A 19,210-nucleotide genomic window follows, 5' to 3' on the forward strand; every position below is an offset into this window, starting at 1 on the left:
TCGTTATACGGAGGGAAGAGAAATTACAAAAAATTCTAATTTTATTACTATCAATAGATAAATTATTCTAAACACAAATATTCTGTTAATTGTCTGACGTAATACACGATAGGTGAAGATGGTGTGTTTAGTAACTGTGACCAAAATTTTCTACAGGCAATGTAATCTAAGAATAATGGCACACGTGTCAATGCAATTAACAATAACAAAGGCGAGACGGTTGTTTATGACCTCACTCACTTTTCGAACTCACACAGCGGTTTTCCTCCGATGCGAAAACGTGTGAGTTCAAAAAGTGAGTTACAGAATCGCAAGGCAGGTGTCTTTCTTGGAAATTTCGGCACCTCAATAGGTTAGTTTTGTAAGCTGATTATAAAAACAATTACACTTATGTATGTTGATGTCTAAAAATGAAATATTTTTTCGTAATAGAGAATGGCTGTTACGTTATAAAGAGTGCAATAATGTATGATGTTTGTGTTCAACCAAACAAATTTAACTCATTTTACGTTATAGAGAATGTTTAGTTATAACGCTATAAAGAGTACACAGTATATTGAATTAAGTCTCGCCGATACCACAATTGGTCCGCGGTGCATGCAATAAAGATCAGACTGGCTTGCGGTTGAACTTTGAGTGCATTTGTTTCACGTTGTTTTATAAAGTACGGGGTTCGATTTTCGGCAACAAACGGGTTTAATAAACTGCGATAGTGTCTCAGTGTATATATGTGTCGTAATTATATAAAACCCAAGATATAGTATTACAGAATCTCTGAACCTTTTACTATACTAATATTATAAAGAGGAAAGGTTTGATTTTTTTGTTTGTTTGGAATGAATAGGCTCCGAAACTACTGGACCGATTTCAAAAATTCTTTCACCGTTGGCAAGCTACACTATTCCCGAGTGACATAGGCTATGTTTCATTTTCAAAAAAATAGGGTTGCTTACTAAAACTTGAATAATCTAACCCAAGGTGTAAAAAAATAAACAAAAAACTTCCTTCAATCGTTTGCGCTGCGAAAACTATTAATGATAGAACAAAATGATGCATTACATAGTATTGTCTTTGATTAACATAACCTTTACACATTTAAAGAAAAAAGCTTTTACCGGATTAAAGTTATGTTTATTATTATAAATTTATAACTTTATAATATTAATTTTTTATAATAATAAACATAACTTTAATCCGGTAAAAGCGTTTTTCTTTAAATGATGCATTACAATTTTTCAGGACACATCACTATCTATAAAAAATGTCGCGACAGCATGTATCTATCTTTTATAGTTACGTCACAATAAGCGTCCATTTATTATTATTTTTTAATTAAAATACCACCGCTAGAAAAGGCTCTTTATTCGTACCTAGGTATTGATCCTTATCAAAATAAATGCCAACGTTTCATATAAGCTACAACGGTGGATTGGTGTTCTCCTGCCGTTTCTCTTGAATAGTTTACTACTATGTAATATAACAAAAATCTTAGCCACAGCAACGCTTGGCCGAGTCTACTAGTCTATACTAATAATAAAGAGGAAAGATTTGTATGTATGTGTTTGTAAGGATTTGGCTCAAAAAGTACTGGACCGGTTTAAAAAATTCTTTCACCATTTTAATGCTACATTATCACTGATTGATATTGGTTATTTTAATTGCAAGAAATAAATAAGGATCCCTACTAAAACAACAATAATGTTACCCAAGGTGTAAAAATGCCTATGAAATATCTTGCATCGCATGCGCTGCGAAAACTATAGATGATAGAACAAAAAAATGTTCCACAATGTTAAAGAACTTATGTGGAACATTTTCCGGCCGGGACGGGCCAATTAATTGTAATAACAAAATGGCGGAGTAATCAAAGACAAGGCGGGATGGTCTATAGACTAAAGCCTGACCGGAAGTCCAATTGTAAAAAAAAAGAAAAAAATTAAAGAAACATATCTCATTACATAAAAAATCAATTTGAATTAAGAACTAATTTATCATTCTAAAAATCAAAATGGTTCACAGACGCCGGCTAAAATTTCTTTTTAAATTCAAAGAGGTTTTATTACTAGACTATAAGATTCCAATTCCAATGAGTCTGTGCAAGTGTCAAAATAAATTTGTACGCGGTGATTCGATGATAAATCTTCGATTGAGTGCGGCGTCAAATTCTATAGTTTTTTTTTTATAATCGGGTCGATTTTGAAGTTTTATTACATTTTTTAAGTCAGAGATATTTTGTATAGTTCTAGTGACTACTCTGACGGAGAGTTTATTGCCAGTACATCTCAATGTACTACTAACTAATACTAAACTGAAATAAAAACTGGCAAGGGCGTAGGTTGAGACCTACGCCCTTAATTTGAGAACTATATTTATTTTTAAGACAATTCACACCAATTGACCTAGTCCCATGCTAAGCTGGTGAAGCTTGAGTTATGTGTATTAGGCAACGAATATACATACATATTATAGATAGATAGACATATAAATACATATTTAAACACCCAACCCAAGACATAACCAAATGCTCATCACATCGATGTTCGTCTCAGCCGGGGATCGAACCCGGGACCCGTGGTTTCGCAGTCAGGGGTACTAACCACTAGACCAATGAGTCGTCAATATTTAATGTTACCTGTGGGAATAAATTAATTTTGATGATTTTATTTTACTTTCCATATCCGCTGCTGCAGAGGTTGAATTCATATTTGTGCAGCAGAACCTGTTCGATGTATTTATTGTGTAAGAGAGGGAAGGGAGTCGGTACGATATATGTTTAAGGAATTAAGTATTATGACACTATCTGGTCAATAATTTCTTGAAACTTTGTTAAGTTATACTTCTTTGGCAATATTAAAAATAATTTTTGATTGCATGCAAATAATTATGTAATTACAATTAAATAATAAAAGACTGGAAAAGGAGTCATTATAGTGAGTAAAGTTCAGTTTACATTTGAAAAATTAAATAAATAAATATTAATTATTGTTCTCTTACATTAAGTGTAACATAAATTCTATTATTATTCGAATGTTGTTTTTAAATTATGTCCAATGCCGTAGCATCTTCCGTGGGCAATTTCATTATGTTAATTTTGTGTCCCCCCCCGAACCCCCCTTTTTAGTAAATACATAACATGGAACATTTTGCTTTCATAGAGACTGTTTGCTTTTCCGAAATAAAACTCAAAGTACTAAATATTTTCCAATTTTCTCTTCATAAAAGCCTTTCCTCAGAGTTCAAGGAAATATACTTCAATTGGTCCAGCCTTTGGAGTTTTGGGCTTAGCAACATATTTTGCCATATATAATAAGGGTATATATGTTTTCTATAAATATAGTACATTTGCTATGACTACTTTTTCAGACATTATCGAAGTTGTTATAATTTTTTTTTTTTTTAAAGACAATTCACACCAATTGACCTAGTCCCATGGTAAGCTGGTGAAGCTTGTGTTATGGGTACTAGGCAACGGATATACATACATATTATAGATAGATAGACATATAAATACATATTTAAACACCCAAGACCTAAGCACAACACCAAATGCTTATCTCATCGATGTTCGTCTCAGCCGGGGATCGAACCCGGGACCCATGGTTTCGCAGTCAGGGGTACTAACCATTAGACCAATGAGTCGTCGGTAATACCCTAACTTTTGCGACCCTCATTCCTGAGGTCGTAGGTTCGAGCCCCGGCTGTGTACGAATGTACTTTCTTTCTATGTGCGCCTTTAACATTCGCTCGAACGGTGAAGGAAAACATCGTGAGGAAACCGGCTTGCCTTAGACCCAAAAAGTGAAGACATGCGTTAGGTACTATAGGCTGACCTACTTGCCTATTAGATTACCAAAGGATCATGAAACAGATACAGAAATCTGAGGCCCAGACCTAAAAAGGTTGTAGCGCCATTGATTTTTGAAGTGAAACTTCTAAGATGGCGCATGAGGGTAAAATTTTTGCAGCAATTTTGTCGATAGGGAGAGAGAGTGAGAAGGGCGAATTACCTTATAGAAATTCTATTTTTTAAATTAAAATTTCGTATAGAGAATTTATGTAATATTAGTATTTTATATTTTATGCAAAATAATTTAATGAATCTCAAATAAAGAATTGTAAATTAAAATGTCAAGTATTATCAGTATTGACTTTCTACACTTAATATGACAATTAAATTCCTAACATATCTTCCTTTTTCCCTGAAAATATGTGAGGAACATGTATGATAACTTTTTTAGTATAGTAGTTTATTCTAAGAGTACATTGTCTTCACATATAATATCACTAAAAAAATATAAATGCACTAGTAGACTCGGCCAAGCGTTGCTGTGGCTAAGGTTTTTGTTACAGATGTTAAATAGTATCTTATGTGAAACGTTGGTACTTTCAACACAGCGCGGCGCCATCTATTAGAATTGTGATTTGTGACTATCAAATAATAACAGACAAATAATTAGCAATAAATTAAAATTGCGACTATAATTTGAGATTTAAACTATCCTATCTCTCAAGTTGGATCGAACTGCACATGGTGTGCAAATTTGATTGATATCGGTTCGGTAGTTTAGGAGTCCATTGAGGACAAACATTGTGACACGAGATTTATATATATTAAGATATAATAATAAAATAATATACATTGAAATAAATAACTAAACTTAACATAAACTAAAATATATCATATAATTATTTAACAAATGTAACAAAATATTGTAAACCTATTTTAAAAGAGTAAGTGTGGAGTTTCTGGCCCATTCTTCTCCACAAGAAACTACCTTTTGGAAGGGGCAACTAGAATCTTCTTTGTATTTTTTTTTGACGTTCAAAAGTGCCGTTTTAGATGGTCTAATTGACATAAATGATTTGACTTTGACTTTGACCCTCCCTCTAAGTCGCGACTTGAGGAAATCTAATGTTTTAGATTTGTATTAATGAAGAAGAATTAAGATTAATTTACAAAGAAGTTTCACTTCTGACATTGTGTACTTTGTACGCACGCACTTTTTTAAGTTTAACAGGGATTAATTGTCGAAATAATTTTTCAAATTCCTCCAGTATTTTGAGCAATGCTATCACAAATAATAATAAGGAATTTAATAAGATATAGTCACTGTTCACTGTTCAACAGACCGTTCATTCCTAATGATCTTTAAGATAAAATATTTGTTGGATTACGAATAACATTCAAGGGCGTCGCCGACTGTCGGGGGGGGGAAGTGTTGTATAACTGAAAACTCCAGTAAAAAACATAGTCATTATTAATATATTACAGTATCTACAATATTCTTATCATAGTAATTATAATGGATATATAGAAAAAAACACTTTCTTATTTGCGTGAAGACAACACCACAAGAATGTAAGTGCGTGCTCCTATTTCACCATGCCTCCTGCTGATAGAGGACAAATCTTTGATTTATTTTATTATTATTTATTACTTAAGATGTCATGTGGAACATGGTGTAACGGTTGCAGTTCCTTACAAACGTTGTGTAAAACAAAAAACTAGGCGATTAAAGAGTGGCGGAGAGTTTATTGCCAGTTCTCTTCCGTTCTACGCCCTAGATTTGAGAACTGGCAGTAAATGTAAAATTAGAAGCACTTAATATGTATTTCTTTTTGACGTTCATAAAATATCATAAGTGTACCTAAAAGAATAAATGATATTGAATTATGATTTTTTTTAAATTTCGCCCTTGAGTTCCTATAAGCATGTATTTCCTCGTATTGTGATACTTATTGAGGAAAGTACCAGCTCTGGGGTCAGCGCTACTATCTACCAGGCGCCAACTTTTTGATAAATGATGTATTTTTTATGTAACAGTGCCTTATTTATCCACACACACACTCAAATCACATTAAAATTACGCTAGCCGAATTGGTTATCGAATCTACTATTATTTACACACTCACACATTCACGCATATTTAATGACTTGTGACTTGTGTTTGATTAGATATAATTAAGACTACTTTTTCTATAAAACCTGTTTAAACATGTACCATGTGGGAACGTCCTAGTGTGGGGACTAGCGATATATGAATTTTGTCACAACCTATTTGTCTATACTAATATTATAAAGAGGAAAGATTTGATTTTTTGTTTGTTTGAAATGAATAGCCTCCGAGACTACTGGACCGATTTTAAAAATTCTTTCACCGTTGGCAAGCTACACTATTCCCGAGTGACATAGGCTATGTTTTATTTTCAAAAAATTAGGGATGCTAACTAAAACTTGAATAATCTAATCCAAGGTGTAAATAAATAAACAAAAAACTTCCTTCAATCGTTTGCGCTGCGAAAACTATTTTTCAGGACACATCACTATCTATAAAAAATCACAGCAACGCTTGGCCGAGTCTACTAGTCATGAATAAAGTCAAATATATTTCATAAGGCCGCCCGTTGCATCCCTTATTATTATTTTTTTGTATTGTGTTTGATTTATTGTTTTAGCAACGAAGTGTTAATAAATAAATAAATAAATCCACTTTACGAAATTTTAATTTTAATAATAGGATTTCTAAAGTAATTCGCCCTTCTCACCCTCTCAATCGGTCTCAACCGCTCTCTCATTTTTCTTCGACAAAAACGCTGCACAACTTCGTGACGTATCAGTAATAATTTTCTTTAAAAAGTTTCACTTCAATAAATAAATTTCTTGCATAAAATAACTCCTTAAACATCTTAATTCCTCCCAAATATAATATGGCGGAAACACTGTGGCAAGTGTTTCCAGTTTTCGCGGCGGCTGAAATTAGAATTACCGTCGGCAATTTTTGGTACGTATAATAAATTGTACTATCTACTCTTACCAGTATCTAATAAAAATTCAACTAAAATGTATTTATTGGAACGAAGTTCCTTATCGCGCGTTGTGAAAGGGGGCTAGACGAAAAAAATTCTTACGAAAAGTTGTCACGACACTGTTTTGCTATTTGCTATTGTAATACACCGGTTCTCGTCCGATCACCGAAGTTAAGCAACGTCGGGCGAGGTCAGTACTTGGATGGGTGACCGCCTGAGAACACCTCGTGATGTTGGCTTTTTTTTGTAGGGATAAGAAATGAAAATTATTTTTGGAATCACTTAACTAAATTAGTCTTTTTGGAACGAAGTTATCGAGCGTTGCGAAAGGGGGCTAGACGGTATAAATTAAGACCAAAAGTTGTAACGACACTTTTTGCTATAGTTGTTATATTTTACATTTTCTATTGAGCTATCGCCAACGTCCATACCACGTTGAATACACCGGTTCTCGTCCGATCACCGAAGTTAAGCAACGTCGGGCGAGGTCAGTACTTGGATGGGTGACCGCCTGGGAACACATCGTGATGTTGGCTTTTTTTTCGTCGTAAGATTGGTGTCGAGAAAATCTAACATACTGTTATGATACCAATTAACATATAAATTAATCGAAAGGAACTTCGTTCCATCCGGGTGTTCCTTGACACCTCTAAAGTTTTTTTTTATTCCTTGCATTATTAATTACAATGGAAAAGTTTTCATTATCGATGCTAGGTATTTTAAAAGATATTATAATAATAGTACAGCCTGGAGATTCTGTAACTCACTTTTCGAACTCGCACAGCGGTTTTCGCAGGGGCGGTCGCGCTCAAATCAGTCGTGAAGCAGTCATTTTACGATTTGGCATTCTGATAATGAGGGCTTGTGGTTTATTGTTTATTAGAATGCCAAATCGTAAAATGACTGCTTCATGACTGATTTGATCTATTTTTATGCAGAATTTCACATCCCTAGATTACTGTAATCTATATATGTATATAAAAATGAAACCCGTTTTCCGTTGTCACGACATTACATGAAAACGGCTGGACCGATTTGTCTGTTTTTTGTTGTTGTTTGTAATTGTCAGGAGAAGGTTCTTATAAAAGAAAAAAAAAGCGCGGAAAATGAGAAAATTTACGAATACTTAACCACCATATAATTCGAACTTTTTGATGTAACCTTATGGCGTTTGACATACCATTGACAGAATGCGTGCTGCAAATATCGTCAAAGAGGATGTAAGAAAAATGAATATCGTTTAAAATAAATGATTCGATCGGAGTTATTATATTGAGAATATACCTAATAATATGCGAGCCAGAAAAACAAATAAAGAATGTTGTATAACATAAAGCATTAGAATAATAAACAATGTTCTAAATATTTTCTAATTAATTATACCAATTTGAAATCAATATTCATAGTTAAGACAGGATAACGTCTGTCGGGTCCGCTAGTAAAGTATAAATAAATAAAGAGAGAAATGAGAAATGCATCATCATAGTTACGTAATAACTATGTAGATGTAACCAAAAATTATTTAAAGCATACGATCTCTGCTCTGTATTTGGCAGTCGTCGTCTGCTTTCTTCCGCGCAATCACACTTAAGTGGCGCTGGGAACCCCGTTACGCCCATGGGCTTGCGGGGGGTTGCGGGGTACGCGTCCCGCTCAACGGCGGGACGGTCGTCGGAGCGGGCCTGGAGCGGCCCTGAACTTCGTTTGCGCTGCGGAGCGACTTCGCTCACGCAGCGCCTTTAGTCACGTGTCAGTGGGGCTGGTGGCGCCCCCCCGTGGCAGCAACGGGCGCGCGCGGGCGCGGTCGTACCACACCGGGTGAGACCCTCGGTTACCCGAGGGAAGCCCAGCGAGGCAGACCAGCGGACGAATCCTCTGCGCGCTCCGAGACGCCAACGGGAGGGGGCCAGCCCTTTTGTCTTGAATGTTGATGTTATGTGTTAAAGAGAATCATCCGATTCCGCGCGGACCAGCTCGCGCGGGAAGGCTCGCCTGTGGTCTGGAGGTCGTGTATGATGCGGGGCGAGGCGCTGGAGGTGCTCGAAGCCGGAGGCGTCCGCACGCTCAAACATGCGCCTCGCCAGCTCGCCGATAAACTCATCCAGACCCTGCTGTCTCAAGTCTCTCGTAATAGTCGCGTTTCTCACGTATCGCGGCGCGTCGACGATACGTCGCAGGGTGGTGCTCTGCACGGCGCGTAACCGACGCCGATGCGTCTCGGCCGCGAGAGCATACCACGCGGGCGCCGCGTACGTGAGATGTGGCCTGATATAGGCCTTGTATAAGGCCAGTTTGTGTCTTAATGGGAGGAGGTCTAAATTGAATATAGGTCAGGAGAGAGGCAGCTTCCTTGAGGGACCCCCGCGGCGATCGGCCGGCAGCTCGACTTGATCCCTCGACGGAGACGTAGAAACGCCGGTCAGAGAGGAAGGAGCTGATGATCGCCACCACGCGCCGCGGGAAGTCAGAGCTGAGGAGCCTGTGCACCAGCCCCGCGTGCCAGACTCGGTCGAAAGCCTTCTCCATGTCGAGGAATACCGCCGCCGCCACCTCCTTCTTGTTTAAGGCGAAGACGACGTCTGTTCGGGGTTGGGATAAATTATTAAGATATTTAAAGATTATTATTTATTTTATGAGCAATGGACTAAACTAGTGGGGTGAGATGAGATTAAGAGTCGCGCCCGGTACGAGGTCTGAATGCCGACTAACTTTAGTGAATATAATAAGATATAATGTAAATGAACACACAAGCAAATCATATTGCATGGTGTCATTTACATTGCAATACCTGTACGGTTGTAAATCGTACATGTTCCCGGGGGAGGAAAAGATGAGGGTTAGTAAAATGGAGGATGAACTTAAGACTAACAAGGTGATACACAAATTTTAATATTAAATGTTTATATAGTGTTTACTATATGTTATGATTAGTTGTGGGTGAGAAAATGATTTACATTTATCATATTAGCTACAAAGATTCACTTATATTTAATTCCGAAAGGGAAAACACACGAAAGATCGGCGAGGAAGGTCGATCTTGTTTATTTACACTTTCACTTGATTGACTTTTTGAATTTAAATTACTCTTGAAAACACTTTTATTATTATGATAAGAATGCCTTTTTTCCCTAACTTCACACTCACTCACAACACTATCACTTTTCACGGGGTGTGTAACTATACTGAGCTTAACACGAACTTAGTATTGAAAGGAAAAATAATGTTAAGGATAAAACCATAGCAGAGAAAGAGATGCCGCTAAAATTCTTCGCTTTAGGTTTCTTTTCATCGACCTTGTCATGGTTTAAAGATTGATTATTATTATTTGTAGGTAGAAGAGATAACTTAACGACTGGGCGTTTAATTAAACCGTTCTTGGTTTTAAGAGTGACGACTCTCACCAGCCCGTCACTTCCGGGATGTAGCTCTACAACACGCCCTAAGGCCCATTTACCGGGCGGAAGATTTTCATCTTTTATGATGACTATATCGTTCAAGTTGAGATCTTTTTGAGGTCGTTTCCACTTGGATCTAATAGATAATTGTGAGAGATATTCATTCTTCCATTTGACCCAAATATCATGATAGATTTTCTGAGTTAAGTGCCATCGAGTTCTAAGATCATTTTCTGTCTCAAAAATGGTCAAGTTAGGACCGCTTGCTAGGAAATGGGCCGGTGTTAAAAAGTCTAGGTTTTCGGGATCTTCTGTCAATGGACAAAGAGGTCGAGAGTTCAAACAAGCCTCGAGCTGAGATAAAAGAGTTGAATATTCTTCAAAGGTGAGTTTTTGTTCGCCAACCACTCGTTTAAGATGATGTTTAAGGCTTTTTACAGCAGCCTCCCAAAGTCCACCCGCTGAAGGCCACGATGGGGCGTTGAAATGCCAATCTATATTCATTTCTGATATAACTGAGGTACACTCAGGACTTGATAGGATTTCTGAGATCTGTGTATACTCTTGTCGTAGTATATTGTTGGCACCTATGAAGTTTGTTCCTTGATCGCTAAAAATATGTCGCGGAACCCCTTTTCTAGCTGACATTCGCCGCAACGCAGAGATAAAAGCTGTCGTGGTAAGATCTGATACTAATTCTAAATGCACAGCTTTTGTGACCATACATATTTCGCAAACTTATAAATGTTTTCAAACGCCTTAGAAAGCCTGCTGATCCACATACAATCAAGATAGTGTACACTGCATTATGCCAGTCGATATTATCTTACTGCATATCGGTTTGGGGTGGAGCGGCATTGTCTTCAATGCTGAAAATTGAGCGCACCCAACGTGCCATTCTTAAGATCTCATATAAGAAACCTTTCCGCTACTCAACTTCAAAATTGTACAATGAAACAAAACTTTTAACTGTGAGACAATTATATTTAATAGCAATATGCAGACTTTTTTGGAAACAAACACCCACCGCACCGCATCAAACAAAACGCAAACTCATATTTAAGCAACCCAAAACTCGCACTTTCTTCGCCCAACGTTTTTTCTCCTTCCGAGGCCCTTTCATCTTTAACCACTTCATTAAAAACAAAATTATCACTAACATTTCAAAAATCACACTACATACATTTACTAAACATCTCAAACGATATCTTGTTAACCTGTCGTATTCTGATACTGAAAATATTCTTATTGTACAAAAATAGTTTTAATATAAATGTGTAGAAATAATTAATATAACTTAGAAAATACTGTTTTCATGTCAAAAGGAAGAGACTGGCTGCCCACAACACAGGGAATCCTAGTGTGGGGGCCAGTGCACTTTACTTTATCTAAATATCTTGTATATTGTGCATAATAAAGTTTTTTCTTTCTTTTCTTTCTTTCTTTCTTTCTATATAAAGACTGCTACGTATCCTTTTGTTGTTTTGATTCCACGGCCTTTATTTGCCTTGACTAAAACATGTCCCGTAAAATCAATCCCCGTACTATGAAAAGGTCGGCTAGGTGTAACTCGAGAAGGGGGTAAATCGCCCATAAGTTGATGTTGTAATGTAGGATCAACTTTTTTACATTTTACACATGATCGTAATCTCTTTTTGACAGCACTATTTCCTCTAAGGATCCAGTATTTTTGCCGTATAAAACCTGCGGTAAGTTTTGCCCCACCATGAAATACAAGTTCGTGGGCTTCGTCTATAATAAGCTCAGCTAACTTCGATTGTGATGGAATAATTATAGGATATTTCATTTCAGGATCGATGTTTGAGTTTTTTAGCCGTCCACCGACTCGGAGCAATCCAGTTGAGTCTAAAACGGGGTTAAGATTTAGTATTTGACTCTTTTTATTTAAAACCTTAGCGACTGAAAGTTCAGATATTTCCTGAAAAAAATATTCTTTCTGAACATATCTAATTATCATTTCTCTCGCATTACTCAAATCTTTAAAACTAAGATACTTATTTTCAAACGTTTTTTTATAAATAATCTTGTCGATAAATTTTATAATATAGGCTAAAATTCTTATAAGTTTTCTAAAAGAGCTATATTTATCCAATAACTGTTGTATTATATAATTGGGATTGGTGGTTATTGTATTAACCAGGTTTTTATTTTTCAGATCTATATCTGTAGTATATGTAAGCTTTTCAGAATGCTCTTTGAGATTACATTGAGATAACCATTCAGGCCCGTGCCACCAAAGCGAAAGACTTGTCAAGTGAAGAGCTGTCGACCCACGACTTGCACAATCAGCCGGGTTTTCCGAGGAATTAATATATCTCCACATATTTTTTGGGATTATTTCACAAATCATTCTGACACGGTTTGCAACAAAGGGTTTCCATTTTTCGGGTTCGCCATTTATCCATCCTAGGACTGCCATAGAATCGACCCAACCGTAAACATGCACTCTGAAATTAGATAGGGATTCGACAATATTTTTCATTAATTTAGCTAACAACAAAGCTCCGCAAAGTTCCAAACGGGGTATGGATAAGGTCTTTTTTATAGGAACTACTTTGGATTTTGCCGCTACAATGGTGACATGTGTTGTATCTTTTCTTCGTATTCTACAATAAACAACACATGCGTAAGCTTTTGTACTAGCATCGCAAAAACCATGGAGCTCCACTATGTCACTTTCCTGTGTTTGTAACCATCGATGTATTTTAAATTGCGATATATAGGATATGTCGAATTTTATTTTAGTCCATTCTAAGACTAATTTATGAGGTATCGGCTGATCCCATCCTAGATCAGACTTCCAAGTTTCTTGAAATAAAATTTTAAGTTTTGTAGTGACTGGTGCCAGCCAGCCCAAGGGGTCATAAAGTTTTGAGATTTCGGACAATAATTGTCGCTTAGTAGGGGTAATATTTGGGATATAATTAATAGGATAAAAGATAAATTCGTCGGTATTGGGATTCCAACGAAGGCCTAAAGTTTTAGTTGACTCCTGGTGCTTAAAGTCGAATTCTTTCTCGGAATCGTTCATGTCTTCTAAAAGGAGAGGTAAGTTTGAGCGCCATTTTCTAAGATTGAAACCTCCAGATTTGAGTAGTTTAATTAAATCGTTCTTCAGCTCTATAGCTGTTTGTGCAGAGTGAGTACCATGCAACAGATCGTCCATGTAAAATGAGCTTTCTAACACATCGGGTGCGATACTGTAAGGATAATTTGATCGTTCATCGATTGCAAGTCTTTTCAGGATCATCATGGCCAAGAAAGGTGCGGCCTTAGTTCCATAAGTTACAGTGGCTAGTTGAAATTCACCTAAGGGTTGGGATTGATCATCTCTCCAAATAATCTTCTGGTATTTTTGATGTTCTGAATGAAGCCAAATATTGCGAAACATTTTCTCTATGTCGGCTGTAAAACCATATTTAAATTGTCGCCATTTTAAGATTAGTGTTTGAAGGTCTTGTTGTAGATTTGGCCCCCTACACATAAGATCATTAAGGCTAAATCCACTCGAAGTTTTCGAAGAGGCATTAAAAACAACTCGCAATTTCGTAGTTGATGATTCCGCTCGTTGTACACAATGGTGCGATAAGTAGCAACCCGACTCTACGGCGGCGCGTGACACAACGGGTATCATGTGTCCGAGCTCTCTGTACTCCGATATAAATAATTTATAATCACGAGCTAAATAAGGTTTTTTAATAAGTTTATTTTCCAATTGAATAAATTGAGCGATAGACTTTGACTTCGATTCGCCCAATTTTTCCTCGAGATTTTCTTTAAAAGGTAATTTTACAACGTAACTGCCGTCGTCACGTCTTGAGGTTGTATTCTGAAAAAACTCTATACAATTTTGATCTTCCTGTGACATATTTAAGGGTTCATGAATATCTTCCACTTCCCAAAACCTTTGGATATCGTTATTAAGGATTATATTACACTGATAGGTTTTATAATTACCGGTTATTATCCATCCCAACTGCGTTTGTTGCGCAATCGGAAACCTTTCTTGAAATCTACAAATACCGTCCAAGATAATATCAGAATAAACATCAGCGCCGAATAATATATCAATAGGGCTACTTTTATAAAATTCTGAATCAGCTAATCTTATATGATTAAGCTCAGGCCAATTTGGTTTTGGCAGGGTATAGCTCGGTAAGTTCCTTACAAGTTTTTTCATAATAAATACATCCGTGTTAAAGGTATAACCATTGACTATCGATAAACACTTGATAGAGATTTTGCCCTTGCAATTGTTTTCTGTATTTCCTATCCCAGAAATGTAACCATTACATTTTTGTCGAGGTATTTTTAATAATTGAGCAGCATTTTCACTGATAATTGAGATTTGTGAGCCCTGATCTAAAAGAGCTCTCATATTTTTATAAGATCCATCAGCTGCCTGTATCTTAATAATGACAGTGGCAAGTAATATTTCGGCAGGGTCACTTGGAAGAGATACTAATGTGTTAATTTCTTGTTGTTGAGGTAAATGTTTCACAACCCGGGGCACGTGTAACCTAGATCGTGAAACGTCCGGTGTCATATTATCTTTTGTAAAACATTCATGTAAAATTGTATTATGATTTTTATTACATTCCTTGCACATTAATTGCGAAAGGCATTTTTTACCTTCATGATAATGTAAACAGTTGATACAAAGGTTCAATTTTGCAATAGCATTTCTTCGTGCGATAGGCTGCATATTTAATAATTTTTGGCATAAATGTATACGATGATCGCTTGAATTACACACCGGACACAGCTTGCGTTTTTCAATAATTTTATTACTGGAATGTGTCGGTTGCGAAATAACCTGATTTGTAGAATAAGTATACTTAGGATTATTATAACTTTGTCTAAAGTTATGATTAAAATTTTTCGAAGATGATGATTGATTATTTAAATTTTTTGAAGGTTTATATTGATTGAAGTTTTGATATGATACTTTTGGGGTGTGATTTTCTTGCTTCTTCCGTGAAGTTTCTAGGGTCATAAACTTAGTTTCTAAAAACTGCAAAAAATCTTGTAATACGGGTAATTCTCTCGGCGATTTCAAAGACTGTATATATTCATTGTACGTGTCTGCGTCTAACTTCTGAGACAATATACATACAAGGAAGGGATCCCAGGAAGAAACGTTAATTCCAAGATTTTCTATCGCATTTATACTCTCGTTTGTAACATCGTGAATGCGTTTGATATGATTATACGACTGGTATTGAATATTAGGAATATTTAAGAGATTGTTAAGGTGAGATGTAAAGATTAGGCGCTTATTATCATAGCGATGACTGAGAATATTCCAGCTAATGAGATAATTATCTGAGCTTACCTGGAGATGTTGAATCAACTTCTCAGGTTCACCCTTAACCTTACTTTTAAGAAATTGTAATTTCTGCGCATTTGAAAGAGATGGGTTACTATGAATAGTTTCCGTAAAAAGATCTTTGAAGGAGACCCATTGGTTATAGTTTCCCTCGAAGGTTGGTAACTCCATTTTAGGGGTTGTTTTCTCAATGTGTGATACCGACCACATCTTTTTATTGATATCCTTCTTAACTTTAATGTAATATTTTTCGTAATTTGTAAATTGATCTTCATATTCTCGGTTGGAACCACAAAGTTCATTGTCCAACTCCCAATGTAAACTATCAATCGCAGTCCAACGGACTTGCAAGGTCTTTAGGATGTCTTCTAACTCCCACTTTTCCGAGATAAGTTCAAGTTCTATACTCGAGGCAGTTCTCAGAAAAGCTTTAAAATTTGTAGTTTGTTTTCTCATGAGCTCTTCTGTTTTACTCATATTAGAGTTATTTTTGAGAGATATTTCCTGAGATTCATTAGAGGTCGATGCGTTAGAGGTAGACGGGACTTGAAACGTTGGAGGTTGTAATTCAGGGGATTTTGTAATGCTTGCCAAAGGCTTATAATTTATTAAGGTTGTCTTAATATTACCATATTTTTTCTTAATCTGCTCGTATTTATTAAAAGTAAAATATTCATGAGACTGATCACTAAAAGATAAAAGTGTCATATGGTTGTTATGAATATCTGTAAAATATTGTTCTAACGTTTCTAAACGACGACGTATATAATCGGGAGTCTTTCGCTCCGCTCCATCCTTCTTAAAGTTGATATAAAGCTTATCCAATGCGTCCACCAACTGTTGTTGGGTAGCTAAAATTTCTTCCATTGTGGACATAATTAAAGATTATCAGAGATAACAATATAACCTTACTTGTTCAGCTGATAAGTTGCTCAAGATATCCTCGCAATACCTGCAAGGTTGTACTGAATCCGAGATGTAGTGTGCCTTCCTAAGGCACCGAAGTCACGAGGTAAAGAGATGTAGTGCCTTCCTAGGGCACCGAGGTCACGAAGTGAAGAGATGTAGTGCCTTCCTAAGGCACCGAGGTTACGAGGTGAAGAGATGTAGTGCTTTCCTAAGGCACCGAGGTTACGAGGTGAAGAGATGTAGTGCTTTCCTAAGGCACCGAGGTCACGAGGTGAAGAGATGTAGTGCCTTCCTAAGGCACCGAGGTCACGAGGTGAAGAGATGTAGTGCCTTCCTAAGGCACCGAGGTCATGAAGTGAAAAGATGTAGTGCCCTTCTAAGGCACCGAGGTCACGAGGTGAAGATGTAGTGCCCTTCTAAGGCACTGAGGTCACGAGGTGAAGAGATGTAGTGCCCTTCTAAGGCACTGAGGTCACGAAGTGAAGAGATGTAGTGTGCCTTCCTAAGGCACCGAGGTCAGGAGGTGTACAAATGTTGAGGTATATTGCCTTTCTTAGGCAATGTGATTAGGATAAAAGAGGTGTATCCATAAATCGTAGTTCTAGATGTATTCTTTTGATACGCAGGTATCAGTATAACACACACACTAAGCACAAAATATTGCGAAAGCACACGCGACCTGATCCTGCCAAAAATACGACTAATGGCTCGAAGGACCAATGTTCGGGGTTGGGATAAATTATTAAGATATTTAAAGATTATTATTTATTTTATGAGCAATGGACTAAACTAGTGGGGTGAGATGAGATTAAGAGTCGCGCCCGGTACGAGGTCTGAATGCCGACTAACTTTAGTGAATATAATAAGATATAATGTAAATGAACACACAAGCAAATCATATTGCATGGTGTCATTTACATTGCAATACCTGTACGGTTGTAAATCGTACAACGTCGTTCAGTACCCTCGACAGCTGTAGAGTCGTGGAATGCTCGCTCCGGAATCCGAACTGTTCGGGCCTGGGAGTAAAGTGCCGCCTGATGGTCGGCAGCAGCATGGCCTCGAACAGCTTGGATTGCGTAGCTAGTAGGGAGATGGGGCGATAGCTCGCCGGGTCCATAATATTTTTGCCCTTTTTGGGCAGCATGATGACCTTGGCCTCTTTCCATGGCTCGGGGAAGTGCCCGGTCCGGAGGATCGCATTAAATAGACGCATGAGCGTCACCACCACACGATGGGGCAGGTGACGCAGAGCTGCGTTTGTGATACCGTCCGGGCCGGGAGCCTTCTTGGGCTTGAGCCGCGCTGCTTGTCGCTTGACGGCGCTCGGCGAGACGAACAGCACCTCTTCGTCTGCCGGCGGAGGGGCGCCTAGCTGCTCGACGACGGCGTTCTCGACCTCTAACGCGCGTGCTGGGTCCGCCGCGGGGTTAGGGGAGAACTGCCGCTGAAGGTGGTCTGCGCACAGCTCGGCGCGCGCCTCGGCATCGTAGCGCAGCGTTCCGTCCGGGTGTCTCAGCGGGCGGATCGGGTCGGCTGCGCCATTGAGGCGCCTGCACAGTCGGTGCAGCCGTACCCAATCTGTTGTGGCCTCGTCGAGACAGCGCTCCCACGACTCGTTGCTGTGGTCCTCGAGCGCAGCCTTTACCCGCTTGGCGAGGGTGCGCAGTTCTGCGCGCATGCGCGGACAGCGGGTCTGCTGCCAGCGTCTCCGCAGTGCGCGTTTGCGGCGAATGAGCGCCAGCAAACGAGGCGGCAGCTGCGGGTATGTCGCCGGCAGAGGGCGCTCGGTGGTGGCCGCTTGAAGTGCATTCTGAAACATCGAGGTGACTATGGTAGAAAAATTGTCGATTGATGTAGGGGTTTCGGGAGGCCGCGGTTGTGGTGCTTCCTCGAGGGCTCGCTCAAATACCCTCCAATCGATGCATTTGAAGCGAGGCGGCGTCAGAGGTGCTAGACTCGGCTCGGTGTCCAACAGGGAGACAACCACGGGGAGGTGATCGGACAGCAGCTCGTCGACGATCACGTCCTGGGTCATCTGGCATGTCAACCCCTGGTGGACAACGATGTCTAGCGTATCGGGTCGGTGGTAGTCATTGTCAGCTCGGCCTGGTGCAGTCAGCCGCGCGATGCTCCCCCGCGCAGCGAACGCACGCCACTCGCCGATGGCAGTTAACCGAGGAGTGTCTGAAGGACTGGCAGCGATGGCATTGCGCGGGACCCTTTTTCTCGCGCCAGGCTTCAATGGTGACCCCCGTCATATATAACAGCTCGGTTATGCTATATATGGCAGGGGTGATGTCCGGTGTGCGCCGCATGACCGCTAGAAAAATACAGCCGGGACGGCCCTTCCTAGCCCGAATTGGGCGTATATATTCGGGCTCGTACCCGCGGTCGCGAAGCGCCTGGGCCAGCTCCTCGGGGTCGGTGGTGACTGGGATACCCCGAATCGCCACCTTGAGATCCTGCTCTGCAGGCAGGGAATAAGAAAACCATGAGACCCGGCGGTCCTCCTTCTCCAGGTCCGAGATGTATCGCTGGACCACCCGGTACTCGTCACCAGATTCGGGGGTGATACGGTATCCCTTTCCGTACGCCCTGGCGTTGGCCGTCCGACCTAATAGTTGACTAATCCTCCCCAAATGATGAACGTAATTGGGGAGGCACTCTATGACTCTCGGAGGGTAATCCGACCTCTTTGGGGCCGCAGGAGCCCTAGGGGGCTGCGCCTGGACCGTCGGCGCAGTCA

The 19,210-nt window shown here is 39.0% G+C and overlaps 1 protein-coding gene, 1 non-coding gene and 1 pseudogene across 2 annotated transcripts; 2 read left to right on the forward strand and 1 right to left on the reverse strand.

Moving 5' to 3' along the window:
* Positions 1–19,210, forward strand: part of LOC125062089 — a 302,676-nt pseudogene that overhangs the window by 104,466 nt on the left and 179,000 nt on the right.
* LOC125062126 lies at positions 7,225–7,343 on the forward strand. Its single transcript, XR_007119203.1, has one exon. It is a non-coding gene; the product is annotated as a 5S ribosomal RNA (ribosomal RNA).
* Positions 11,660–18,259, reverse strand: LOC125062080. The gene is made up of 2 exons (XM_047667679.1): positions 15,233–18,259; positions 11,660–14,225 (listed from the first exon to the last, which is right to left on the reverse strand). Exons 1-2 carry the CDS (start codon positions 16,426–16,428, stop codon positions 14,177–14,179), a joined length of 1,245 nt encoding a protein of 414 aa, XP_047523635.1. The 5' UTR covers positions 16,429–18,259; the 3' UTR covers positions 11,660–14,176.

This window comes from Pieris napi, chromosome W, assembly GCF_905475465.1.
Source record: "Pieris napi chromosome W, ilPieNapi1.2, whole genome shotgun sequence".
Classification (NCBI taxonomy): Eukaryota; Metazoa; Arthropoda; class Insecta; order Lepidoptera; family Pieridae; genus Pieris; species Pieris napi.